The 14,095-nt window shown below is 38.9% G+C and overlaps 1 protein-coding gene across 10 annotated transcripts in view; it reads left to right on the top strand.

Moving 5' to 3' along the window:
• Positions 1-14,095, top strand: part of Chd9 (chromodomain helicase DNA binding protein 9) — a 234,216-nt gene that overhangs the window by 177,842 nt on the left and 42,279 nt on the right. For all 10 annotated transcript variants that reach the window (XM_029480616.2, XM_029480617.2, XM_029480612.2 and 7 more), the window contains 6 exons: positions 2,583-2,778; positions 6,357-6,524; positions 7,851-8,030; positions 9,968-10,078; positions 12,005-12,201; positions 12,652-12,851. In XM_029480616.2, the coding sequence (XP_029336476.1) occupies positions 2,583-2,778; positions 6,357-6,524; positions 7,851-8,030; positions 9,968-10,078; positions 12,005-12,201; positions 12,652-12,851 (1,052 nt within the window). The remainder of the gene's footprint in view (positions 1-2,582; positions 2,779-6,356; positions 6,525-7,850; positions 8,031-9,967; positions 10,079-12,004; positions 12,202-12,651; positions 12,852-14,095) is intronic.

Genomic DNA, 14,095 nt, shown 5'->3' with positions numbered 1-14,095 from the left:
TTCTGTGTAGCTCTGGCTGTCCTGGAATTCACTCTGTAGTCTAGGCTTACTTCGAATTCAGAGATCTGCCTGCCTCTGAAGTGCTAGGATTAATGGCATGTGCTACCACCATGTGGCTTTAACTGTTGATTTTAATATGAAAGATTTTGATCACTTTACCTAAATAAAGTGATATTAGTTGATATAATATGATTATATAGTTCACTGTTATTGCTAGTTACTTTGTGTAGTGTGTATTATGTATGTGGGGGTATCTCACTGATTGTCTAGAGTGCCTGGCTTCTTAGCCCCAGCCATCCTCCGGTCTCCTCCTCCCAGCCCTGATCACAGGCACACGGTGCTATTCCTGGATGTCACTTTCCCATAGATCCTGGGGATTGAAAGTCAGGTCCTCAAGTGTGCATGGCAATCACTTTCCTAAGTGAGAAAACCTGCCAGGCTGCACTGTGACTCTGTTTACTCCTTGGCAGTGCTGTAGTTTGAAGTTGAGGTCCTGCATTTCTGGGCCGTATTTCCACTTAAATGAACTCATAGTAAAATGTGTACTGCTTTCAACTTTACCACATGAGATTATTAAATCACAATATTGCCTTTAAAAATTCTTATATTTTCTTTTTAACCTTTATTTATTATTCATGCATATCATCTGTGTATGAGTTTATGTGCACCACATGCGTGCAGGCACCCACGAAGGCCCTGGAATTAGAGGCACTGTGAGCCACCTGATGGAGGAGGGGTGCTAAGAATCAAACCTGGGTCTTCTCAAAAAGCAGCCAAAGCTGTTAACTGGGGGCAGGAGGTGGGAGAGACTTGTCTCCGTTTTCTTGATTGCCTTGTATAAAGAACTTTTATGAGGAGATAAATCTGTGAAAACGGTTTCAAATAGTGAATTTTATGGCAAATCCTCAGGGTTTTTTGTCTTTTTTTTTTTTTTAACATTATGAGTAGTGACACTAGAAGTTATACTGTTTTATACTGAAACACTAGAAAATATGTAGAAAGAAAGGAAGCATAGGAAATACCATTTACGTCCCTGTGACAGCCTCTGAAATGATATGCATATGTCTTGCAATTAAAAAGTTGAATGTTGGCCAGGTGGTGGTGGGTCACACCTTTAATCCCAGCACTTGGTCGGCAGAGGCAGGCGGATCTCTTAGTGCAAGGCCAGCCTGGTTCCAGAACACCAGAGCCACACAGAGAAACCCTGTCCCAAAAAGTAAAAACCATCCCCAATGAAGGAGCTAGAAAAAGTACCCAAGGAGCTGAAGGGGTTTGCAGTCCCATAGGAGGAACAACAATATGAACTAACCAGTACCCCCAGAACTCCCTGGGACTAAACCACCAATCAAAGAAAACACAGGGAGGGACTCATGACTCCAGCTGCATATATAGCAGAGGATGGCCTGTTGGTCATCAATGGGAGGAGAGATCCTTGGTCTGTGAAGGTTCTATGCCCCAGTATAGGGGAATGCCAGGGCCAGGAAGCAGAAGTGGGTAGGTTGGGGAACAGGGGGAAGGGGAAGAAGATGAGGGATTTTCGGAGGAGAAACTAGAAAAGGGGATAACATTTGAAATGTAAATAAAGAAAATATCTAAAAAAAATAATATATATAAAAAGTAAAAACAAACAAAAAAGTTGGAAAGAGTAACAGACATTTTTAATTGGATATTTTATTTATTTACATTTCAAATGTTATCCCCTTTCCTGATTTCCACCCCCAGAAAACCCCTATCCCATTCCCCCTCCCTCTGCTTCTATGAGGATGTACTACCACCCACTCCTGCCTCCCTACCCTTGCATTCCCCTACACTGGGGCATCGAGCCTTCACGGGACCAAGAGCCTCTTCTGCCATTGATGCCCTACAAGGCTATTCTCTGCTACATATATGGCTGGAGCCATGGGTCCCTCCATGTGTACTCCTTGGTTGATGGATTAGACCCTGGGAGCTCTGGTTGATGGATCTTGTTGTTCTTCCTGTGGGGTTGCAAACCCTTTCAGCTCCTTCAGTCCTTTCTGTAACTCCTCCACTGGGGACCTCGTGATCAGTTCAATAAAAGACATTTTAAATGGTTGTTTTGTATAAGGACTGTAGAGACTTGTACAACATTCCAGTTCATCCTCTGCAGACACTGCTGTAGTAACTGAGAGGATTCATGAGGGGACACTCACAGCTTCCTGTGTTGTCCTGTCAAAGTTATCATTAAGTGACATCAGCAGCCTAGGGATGTGAGTGGTGTCTCATTATGCAGATTTCCTATTTTGTTTGTTTTTGCAGCAGTGTAAATCAAATCAGTGTTTCTGTTCACACAAATCAGTGTGCAAGTGTTCGACCCTTGTGCCACAGTGCCCAGGTTCCAAAATGGGGTTTTAGCAATATAAAATATGTGCATCTAGGAATGCAGACATTTGTATCTTTACGTTACCATGAGTTTCAAATGCAGAAAATATTTAAGATGCTGTTGCTTTTTAATTTTATATCAGATGTAGTGCGGTACAGGGAAGATGACTTTGCCATTGCTAGACTATATCTTCTTTTTCACTATACTCAACATTTAAACTTACTGCTTTTCATTTAAATAGATATTTATATGAGCGAATTGATGGTAGAGTCAGAGGAAATCTTCGACAAGCAGCCATAGATCGATTTAGTAAACCTGATTCAGATCGATTCGTTTTCCTCCTGTGTACCCGAGCTGGTGGTCTGGGCATCAACCTAACTGCAGCAGATACATGCATCATTTTTGATTCTGATTGGAATCCTCAAAATGACCTCCAGGTAATACATTTCTTGGTTAACAAGGAAGGTAATTTTTTAAAAATTCCATGTTACTTTTTTTTGGTGATCCTCATATTTTTATATAGACAGATTAATGTGTTTCTCTAAGAAACATCTGTGTATAATGAAATTATTTTGTCATTTAATGATAATAAAATACACCTTTTAGTGTTCCTTACTAACTTATGAAAATATCTAATAATTAAATACAGTATTTGTCTTCTTTAAGATATGGGTAGGCCATGTGTGAGTGTGCATGCTTCTTACTCCAGCTCTTCTGAGGTTGAAGCAGGGAGATTTCTGAGTTCGAGGCTGGCTTGAACTATATAGCCAATTCCAGGCCAGTCAAAGCCATGTAGTGAGACTTTGCCTCAAAATAAAACAAAACAAAAAAAGCCCTAAATCCCACAATAATATAATAAAATAATACATGGGGGAAAGTAAAATATGGGCATGATCCCCTAGCTCAGGAAAGGGTTCCCTCTAAGAGTGATGTCCTAGGCTTGAATTCTATCTCAGCCTCCCCCAAAAGATCATATACACATGAGACTTAAACTCTACCTCTAATTATAACTTACAATAAAATTAAAATTTCAGAATTTACATGTTTATCCTAATGTAATATAGGCATCATATAGTATATGTAAAATTGAGCCATAATACACCTATGTACAAAATACTGTAGACATTGAAGGCATGAAAGCTACGCCTTTCTATGGGCTTCATAGAAACAAGAATATTAAGAATGTTTGGGGGTCAAGAGATAGCTTAGTGGTTAAGGTTACTTGCTGTTTTTCCAATGGACCCGTTTTTAATTTTTATCAGCCATGACATCTTATAATTCTCTGTAATAGTTCCATGGAAACTGACGCTCTCATTTGACCTCTGAGAATAAGAGGCATGTACATGAGACACACACAAGCAGGCAAAAACATACATATATAAATAAAATAACCAATGGTGAGAGCGATGAAGGCTGGGTGTGGCTACACACATCTTTCATCCCAGCACTCTGAGGCAAAGGCAGGCAGAACTCAGAGTCAAAGGTTAACCTGATCTACACAAGTCCCAAATAGCCAGGGCTACACAAAACATGCCATCTCAACAACAAGTGACAAAAAAGGCTCAAATTCTGCTGAAAACACATATTTAGGAAAGAATATGAAATGAGAATAAATTATACATGAAACTTGTTTTTTATTCATGATAGTCTTAATTATTCTGTAATTTGTAGTAATACTTTAAATAGCTATGAAATATAAATTATTAAGGATCAGTAAGCTTAATAAGATAACTTTTTAGATTTATTTATATTATTTTATGTGTATGAATGTTTGCCTCTGTGTATGGAGGTATACCATATGGGTACCTGTGCTCTCAGAAGAGAGTGTGGGATCCTATGGGACTGGAGTTAGGGGTTGCTGTAAGCCATTATGGGACCTTGGAAGGTCCTCTACAAGAGGTTCATGGGCTCATAGCCACAGAGCCATCTCTCCAGCACCACGGTAACATTTAAAATTGATTGTTTTTTGAGTAATCTCATTCAAAATATCAGAAATGTATTTAAGATTAATGCATAGATTAAATCAATCTCTTCATATAGAAGGACACAGTATTTTTCACTCTATACGTTACATAGTATTTCTTCCACACTCATTTTAATTAGCTTACATTATACACAATGGGCTTCCATATGGCAGTCTCATACATGGGAATATAAAGTGGATTTTGTGTTTTGGTTGTATTCATCCCCCAGGGTTCTCTGTTGTCTTCCTCCCTCACTGGGACCCTTCGTCCTCCAGCCAGATCCCTCTATCTTCACAGCTTTCTGCTTTGATTTTGGTGCTCCAATAATTGTAATGGGTGAAGAGTGATCTACAGGATCATAACACCTTATCAGTAGCTATATCAGAGAAGAAAATGTTTCCTCCTCCCAGCATCCTTAACTTGCTTCTAATCCTCAGGGAAGAGGGGAGCCTCAGCTTCAGGGAGTTGCTTCAAGCAGCTTGCTTTGCCTAGAGATCCTTGGGGAGGGCTGAGGATGCTTGAGTTCCTGCTGCTTCCTTGGGTAAATGCTAATGGGCTCTGTCACATGCAAGTCTGTTGCAGTGGTTGCACCTACACTGCCTTCATGAGTCCTCCAGCCATATCAAGCACAGAAGACAGTGGTCTGCAACACTGTACTCTGTCCAAACTTCTTATTTACAAGCACAGCATCAATATCCGCAGAAGTTATCCATTTTATCTCTGCATTGCACTGTACATGCTAGGCCAGGGCTGTGCCACTGAGCTGTGCTCTTAGTCTCTTTCCTGTTGAGGTGGAGGCCTCACTGTGTTGGCCTCAAAGCATTTATTAACTGCTGTGCCTTTGAGATGAGCAGAATGGGACTAATGTTGAGGAGATAGACTATATATTCCGTAGACTCCTTGAAATAAGGATTTATTCCACATGTCAAGGTTAGCAGGAACTCAATATATATATAAAGTCACCCAAGGCTGCGGTCACCTCAGTCTCCAGTTCAGGGTTTTTAAATTCCAGGGTGGATATTCTTTACCACATTTTTGGGACCAGAAATGTTCTAAGTTTCAAATATTTTATATTTCATAAGATTTACAAAATTTTGGGGCCTAAGTATAAATATTGAAATTCATCTCTATTTCAAATACACCCCATAACACAACTCGAGGGTGGTTTTAAGTAGCTTATGAGTTTTGATGCAGGGTAAGTGTAGACATTTCCACTTAGCTTTTCATATTTATGCTCAGAAATTTTCAGGTTTTTAAATTTTATTATGTTTTTTATTATTATCATTATTTTTAGATATTTTGTTCTAGTTTGAGTCATTCGGTATCCATGGTTGGTCTGGAACTCACTATGTAGATTAAGCTAGCTCACAGAGGTCTGCCTCTACTTCCCAAGTGTTAGAATCAAAGGCATATACCATCATACCCAGCATGATTTCTTCTTTATTCTGGACTTGTTTTGTTGTTTGTTTGTTTGTTTGTTTTGGGGAGTGTCAGGGGTGGGGTAGGGGTGAGCATCCTAGTATTGTGGTCAGGCTGATCTAAAACTTGCTATGTAGCCTACACAGACCTCAGACTGAAAGTCCTCCTGCTTCAGCCGCCTACAAGCAGAGATAACAAAGGAACTGCTGTATTCAGCTAAGATTTTGGATTCCTTAGGGTCACCAAACCATATCCCCATTAAAATACAGTAATCCAGGCTGGCAAGATGGTTCAGTGGATAAAGACATTTGCTGCCCAGCTTTGCAGCCTGAGTTTAATCCTCAGGGCCCACATAGTAGGAAAGAACTCTCTCAGAGTTGTCCTCTTACCTCTATATGTGATCCTTGGCACACCCTTGCCCACATGCGCACATTCACAGAAAAGTAAATGCATTGATTAACTTAATCCAAAACATAATGACCCATAAGGAATCTATAAGAACAGCCTTAAAATCTAATTTACTGCCAATAGTGGATTCTTCCTCATCATAGTAAAAAATTCTCATATACTTTATTATTCTCTATCTATAGTTCACTCTCAATAGATAATCTATAACTTTTTATTTTCTGTAGGCCCAAGCTCGTTGCCACAGAATTGGTCAGAACAAAGCAGTTAAAGTCTACAGATTAGTAACTCGAAACTCCTATGAGAGAGAGATGTTTGACCGAGCCAGCTTGAAACTGGGCCTAGATAAAGCCGTGCTACAGAGCATGAGTGGAAGAGACAGTAATGTCAGCGGTGTACGTATACTTTTTGTTTTAGCGTGGGGTTCCGCGTTACTTTAATTTTCTCTGTCTCACTCGTGTTTTGAAAACAGGAACATCTAACAGTATTCTGTGCACAGGGCGTTTTCAGACTGGAGAGCTGCCTGGTACGTTTGAGTGCTGTTTGTTCTGTATATGTAGCTTCAGAACTGCCGGACCTGAAGAGTCTTTCCAAAACAGAAATGTTTTCCCATCTTCCGAGGATATCTGTATCATGACACAGCAGGAGAATCCATAAAGTTTTTCAGTTATTAAAAATGACTAGTTACCAGCACTGGCTTCATTCTTTTATTAATTTTGGGTTATGGATTTGTTTGCCATTGTTTGTGGTATTTTGCTTAATATAGAATCAATAGAACTATAATGGAGATTACTTGGCCATTAGGCATTAGTTTGCTTGAAACCATTTTAGTTAAGTGGTAATCATATCCTTAAAACAAAAAAATAGTCAATACCTTCCAAATAATATTTTAGTTAATTTTTTCTCACATGTGGCCCAAGCCCAAAATAAGACATTGAATGTTTTTAGTATTGTATAGGGGTAATTCCATATTTCATTTTGTGACCTTTAAAATACTATCACTTCTAAAATGACTTTTTTTTTGACAGTTACAACAAATGTCTATAAACCCTAGCACGTAGTGCCTATTTAGGGAACATTTAGGTAAATCGTAAAGTCTGAAAAATTCTCACATTCATTACAACTGATGAACAATTAGCTGTTCGATAAACAGGTTGCTTAGCCACCATCCCATTATTAAATATATGGCTATCACTACACAGGTTGTGAGTGGTTTCAAAAATAGCTTTAAATAGTAAAAGCCGGTACCCCTAGGTGGATATAACTATTGATGCCCTCTTCACAGGGGCTTCTGTGGTTGACAGAATAAAGAGCTCACTGTTTGTGATGTTGAGAAAGATGCAGTTGGCTCCCAGTGCTTTCTTGGAACTCCTTATGGACATTTTCATTGGAGCAGGCCTCTCTGAAATCCTCAGGCACAGCCATGGTAACCTTAAAGAAGCTGCCTTTGGTTGCAAGGGGATTGGGATTGACTGGTCGAAGTCGTTCCAGAGTGACAATCTCATTGTAGGTAGCATCACAGGCAGCATACTCAATGACATAGAAATCTCCCTTCATCATCCGCACCCGGGCCAGCCACCAACCACAAGGTTCCTGTTCATTGGCTCTCGAATAGACCTCTACTTCATCTCCTTCTGTGATTTCCTTATTGTAGTCAGCTGGAGGTGGTAGTCGGACATCCCCAAAGGGAATCTGTCTCTCACTCTGACTTTTCTATTTAGATTCAGCAGCTTTCCAAAAAAGAAATAGAAGACCTGCTTCGAAGAGGTGCCTATGGAGCCATTATGGAGGAGGAAGATGAAGGCTCTAAATTCTGTGAGGAAGATATTGACCAGATTTTACTTCGTCGTACAAAAACTATCACAATCGAATCAGAAGGACGTGGGTCAACATTTGCTAAGGTAACAACACACAGTGAGGGTCTGCCAGAGGGTCCCTAGCACGGTGGTTCTCAACCTGTGGGTCACAACCCCCACAAAGGTCACATATATCCTGTATATCAGATATTTACACTATAACTCATAACAGCAAAGTTAGAGTTGTGAAGTAACAATAAAATGATTTTATGGCTGGGGTCACCACAACATGAGGAACTGTATTAAAGGGTCGCACATTAGTAAGGCTGAGAACCACTGCTTTAGAATAACAAAACTTACTGAATGAGTCTCTCTATATAGAAAGAGGATTTATTGGCATGACTTTCAGGCTGTGGTCCAGCTAATCCATTAATGGCTGCCTTTCAACAGAAGGTCTAATAGTCCAGTAGTTGTTCAGTGCATGAGGTGGAGTATCTCACCTGGTCCTCAGTATACACTAGAATCCCAAAGAAGTGGGCTCTAAAGCCAGTGAAGGAATGGACTTGTAATGAAAGGTGAGAGCAAGCAAAGAGAGAGAGCTTCCTTCTCCCCCTTCCCTTCCCTTCCCTTCCCTTCCCTTCCCTTCCCTTCCCTTCCCTTCCCTTCCCTTCCCTTCCCTTCCTTTATTTAGGCTTCCAGGAAAATGTGTGGCCCAGATTGATTGTCTAACGTAAAGATCCGGGTTAGAAGTGGGTGTCCCTACTGCGAATGATTTAATAAAACAAACAAACAAACAAACAAAAAAAAAAACCCAGTTCTCCAGAGGTGTTCCCAGCCAGCCATTTGTGTTAACTCAGGATGCAGTCGAGGTGACACCAGAACAGACATCACAGGATCACGGTCCTCACGCATAACTGGCACTGGTGTTTACATCTTACTTTCCAAAAGTAATATAGTTTGTTTTTCATCTTAGAACAGGCTAAATTAGCTGTCATAACCATGTTCAGGATTTTGTTTTATTTTGTTTTGTTCTAAGAGAGGCTGTCTTATACCCAGAGCATGCTAGGCAAGCAAGCCACTCATTGAGCCTCACATATATACATCCCCTCATATACATATTCACAACCACACACGTGGTGTATTTGTAATTATGTAGAAAAGGTAATCATATTAACTTCAACATATAAGATAGTCTGACACAATTGCTCAGTCGTTAAAGTGCCTGCTATGCAAGTGTGAGGACCCGAGTTTGCATCTCCATTTTCTAGGTTACAAAAAGCAACAACGAAGCAGGGTAAAGTGGCACACACTGTGACTGGTCAGTGACCTGTGAGTAAAAGGGCCCCCACATGCACACAACACACTCATGCACACACATGCATATACACACTACATACATGAAATAAGAAACAAATATGTAACTTAAAATTTTAATTATTTATTTGCTAAAGGGGAGCACAAGTACTGTAGTGCTAGCCCATAAATTAAATTTTTCCATAATTTCTTTTCTTTCTCTTTTTTGCTGTTCCTTTTTGTTTGTTTCTTTAAGACAGGGTCTTTCTACACAACTCTGGCTGTCCTGGAACTTACTAACTAGCTCAGGCTGACCTAAAACAGAGAAATCTGCCTGCCTCTGCCTTCTGAGTGCTGAGATTAAAGACATGAGACATCACACCAGGTTAATTCTACCATAATTTCTTAATGCTCCTGTAGTATTTTAGAAATTATGCCTTTGTCTCATGCAGTTTCCTGCTTATAAAAAAAAAAGATATATCCTTGTTTATTGAAAGCTTTCAAGTTAACCCACAATAGTAACTTGCTTATTTTTGCTCCTAAACTCTAGCCCGTGTTGGCATTAAAAACCTTTTGCCTTAACAAATGATGTTGTCTTTCAGGCCACTGTATTGGAGCATGGCTTAAGTACTTGTACATGTGCCAGATTCAGATACTGTGAACAGTAAATGAAAAGAGATCATCATTTATTTACAATGTTTTACCTTGTCAATGTCTGAGCACTTTCACAGCTTCATTCTATATTGCAGGCAAGCTTTGTAGCATCTGGAAACCGGACGGATATCTCCTTAGATGATCCCAACTTCTGGCAAAAATGGGCTAAAAAAGCAGAACTAGACATAGACACCATCAGTGGCAGAGTAAGTATTTACGAAGGCGACAGCAGGCTGGTTACTGTGTGTAGCAGATGTTCATGTGAGTTTGCATTTCTGTCATTTAGAAAGTCAACCAAACGTTAAAAGATGCTGAGAAAAATGCACCTTAAAATTATTCAAACACAAATCATTTAAAAAGAATAAAAAGGAAACATGGGGAAAAATTGACAATTCTTTCTTACAAAATTCCAATTACTGCATGTAGAAGATATGAGGGAAATGTAAAGTCACCCCCAATCTACAATAATAATAATTCTAGCAGGTAAATCCTTTAAGGAATTTTACAATTAATGGGTTGTTCAGAAAAAAAAATGGGACTGGCGAAATGGCTTAGTGTTTGAGAACACTGGCTGCTCTCCCAAGGTCCTGAGTTCAATTCCCAGCAACCAAATAGTGGTTCACAACCATCTACAATGGGATTAGACTCCTTCTCCTGGCATCATGCAGGTGTACATGCAGACATAGCACTCATATACATGATATATGTATATATAGTCTTTATAAAACGTACAATCTGGGTGTTTCTGTGTTCTCAGTATATGCCTTCTAAAGTACATTAGACAAACAAAAATCTTAGCTTTATACCAGAGACTCTTAAGATTACTTGTCTATAAGTACAGAGCACTGTGTATAAAATAGAATAATAGAATACACCAGGACCTGTCTTCTCTGACCCTGGCTTCCTCTGCTGCTGTGTATTATTTTCTGCCCTGGGGCTTTCCTAAGCATCTGATGTCATCCGGGGCCCCTTGTTTACTTATAATGATATCTCCTACCTTGCAAATTCGAATTCTTTAAAAATTCTTCATACCTTAACTCCCAGCCAGCTTTTGTACTCTTCCTCCCTTGTAAAACATTACATCTCGAGTAATATTTAGTTTAACATGTTTATCTGACTGCCAAACTTTGGATTCCTTTTAAACAGAAACTATCTTAATGACCTTTGTTTCAATAGTACCCACAGTAGAGAAGCAGGCACATGAGTTACAGAGAATGAGCTAAACTGAATTGGCCAGTGGAATCCAGACACTGCCTTGTCTTTACATATTAACATAATTATTTTGTACAGAACTAACTTAATGTTTCTAGACATGAAATGATTTATAACATTTGACCAGCAATTCAGTTCCTGTGCATGTCATTGTTCTTTTGCCTTTAAAATAAAACTTATGTCAAAAAGATTTCTTTAGCTTTATTTATTTTAAAGTTGAAAGCAACCCAAATTAAGTTATTAATCAGCTTTAGGTAAACAAATTGTAAAGTTGAAATCGAGTCTAAAATATATTATGGTTATTGTAAAAGCACAGTAATGTTTATACTAATGACAGAAAATCCCAATTGTTTTTAGTCTATGAATTTAATGACATGAATTATACATGTATCATAACACTTTTTTTTTAAGATTTATTTATTATATGTAAGTACACTGTAGCTGTCTTCAGACTCTCCAGACGAGGGCATCAGATTTTGTTACGGATGGTTGTGAGCCACCATGTGGTTGCTGGGATTTGAACTCAGCCCTATCATAACACTTTTAAGAGAACGTATTTTGGGGACTGGAGAGATGGCTGAGCGGCTAAGAGCACTGACTGCTCTTCCAGAGGTCCTGAGTTCAATTCCCAGCAACCACATGGTGGCTCACAACCATCTGTAATGGGATCTGATGCCCTCTTCTGGCGTGTCTGAAGAGAGACAGTCAGTATACACACATAGATAAAATAAATACATAAGTTCTTTAAAGAAGAGAGAGTATTTTAAGTTGACTTGCTAGGGTAGCAGGTCTGATAGTTACTCAATTTTTCTTTCTAATACTATTTATTGTTTCTGTAATTTAGGAGTTGAAGATTAAAAGGCTTATTGTAAGTAAAATGGTGGAAGTACCTTTCTTAATTGTAAAATTAAACTTTACAGAACAGTTTAGTTATTGACACCCCAAGAATTCGGAAGCAAACCAGACCCTTTAGTGCCACAAAAGATGAATTGGCTGAATTATCTGAAGCTGAAAGTGAAGGAGAAGAGAAACCCAAACTCCGGAGACCCTGTGACCGATCCGGTGGCTATGGGAGGACTGAATGCTTTAGAGTGGAGAAAAACCTACTGGTTTATGGGTAAAATGTTATACTCAGTGTTTGTCATAAAAGATTATATATAAGCTTAAATATTTTCATATGCTATATATAAAGTTACTTATGTAATACTATTTATAAACTTAAATATTTTCAATATTATTAGAATCAACAAAATCTATTTTAAAGTATGCACAATTTCTGTGTTAGCATGTGTTATTTTTCTGTGGTTACACTGTTTTGAGTGAACTGTTCACATCAAGCTCCTCACTCTTCCATGTGCACATTTAGTAATACAAAGCAGACAGTGTCACTGTCGCTGAGTCAGACATTCTCTAAGTCACTAATGCATTCTGCTTTGCTCTACACACAAGAGAAACCATTCGTAAAGCTGTATAATGGCAGAATTCTTGTAGTTCGGGGCCTTTATGCATGAGTTAGGATTTTGCTCAGACTTACCTGAGTATTATCCTAACTGTCCCTTTTCACCAGGTGGGGCCGATGGCGAGAGATCCTGTCTCACGGGCGTTTTAAGCGGCAGCTGAATGAGCATGATGTGGAAGTCATTTGCCGGGCCCTCCTAGCCTATTGCCTCGTTCACTATCGGGGCGATGAAAAAATTAAAGGCTTCATATGGGATCTCATCACTCCCACTGAAGATGGCCAGACTCGAGAGCTGCAGAATCACTTAGGTAAGTGTATTTGTCTCCTTTAAAAAAAAGATCTTGTATAAATAATACTGTATTCTCATGTAAAATTTTAAAGTAACACAGATAGAATTAACGAAGGTAATGTTTACACTCAAAAATCAAACTTCAGTCTATACCAGTATTGTGGACTTGGGTGGGTGGGTGGGTACGCACGCTTATATTACTATTGAATTTGTGTCACTTTGCAAACTCTTGACCTCTCAGTGTATCGCTGTGAGTCCACGTAGCTTTGTCACATTTCTCAACCCTTTCTTAGTATTCCATGATATGGGAGTTTGATAGTTTGACTTGTAGCTTCTTTAATGATAGGCATTTTATCTAGTTACAGTTTGACACAGTTGAAAATAAGCATCAGTTAAAAAACAAAAAAACAAAAACACCTCTGTACACTCCTTCTATTACCTGTGTGTAAACCTTTCTCTATTGATGGTATCTGCATCTTTAGTGCCTTAGATATGATCTTTGGGTCAATCATCCCGTCTCCCGGGATACTGTAAGCACCCGGACCTAGGATGTACTGAATCACAGTCTGCTTTATAGCAATCCTCAGGATTGGTATGCTTTTTGGAGTATGTGAAACAGCAGTAATTAGTTCATTGTCCAAAGTGAAATTCTGTCATTAGTTTGTGCTAGTGTATTTCCTCACGACTTTGCTGACAGAATGTTCATTTCTATATATAATACATTTTTTACCATAAAACAATTGCACTTTCTATAAAAATGAAAAATTACTGTGCTTTTAAAATTATGTTAGAATTTTGTTCCTCAGAATCACAAAATATTTCTTACCCATTGACTATATGCTTGTCCAATGTATGCGGTATGAAAAGACTACAAAAGCTCCTTGAGCCCCACAGCTTTAAATTCCGGCTGGATAGATAGACCCGGGGTATAGATGAATTAATTAAACCGCTACAGCTTGGAAGCAACATTGTGAAATGATGCTGGAGTCATTATACACTTCCCAGTTAGCACAGTACCAAGCATTTGTTTTGGATGAGGAGGTCAGTATAGGAGACAAATCAATTAATTTGAGGAACTAGCATTTAGGTAAAGGTGAAAAAAAATCACGCAAATATGGTTTCACTCTTCTCCTAAAATGCACATATAAAATGAAGAAGGAAATATAAGGGATTAAGCTTGATGAATTCTATAGAACAGAAGACTTCACTTTTCAACAACTTAACTGTAGGACTGGGAATGCTTGGGGAGCTTGTCCAGTGAGT

This window comes from Mus caroli, unplaced genomic scaffold, assembly GCF_978045245.1.
Source record: "Mus caroli unplaced genomic scaffold, Mus_caroli_1 scaffold_10, whole genome shotgun sequence".
NCBI lineage: Eukaryota > Metazoa > Chordata > Mammalia > Rodentia > Muridae > Mus > Mus caroli.
Note: the sequence above shows the minus strand (reverse complement) of the source record. Positions and strands in the feature narration are given on the sequence as shown.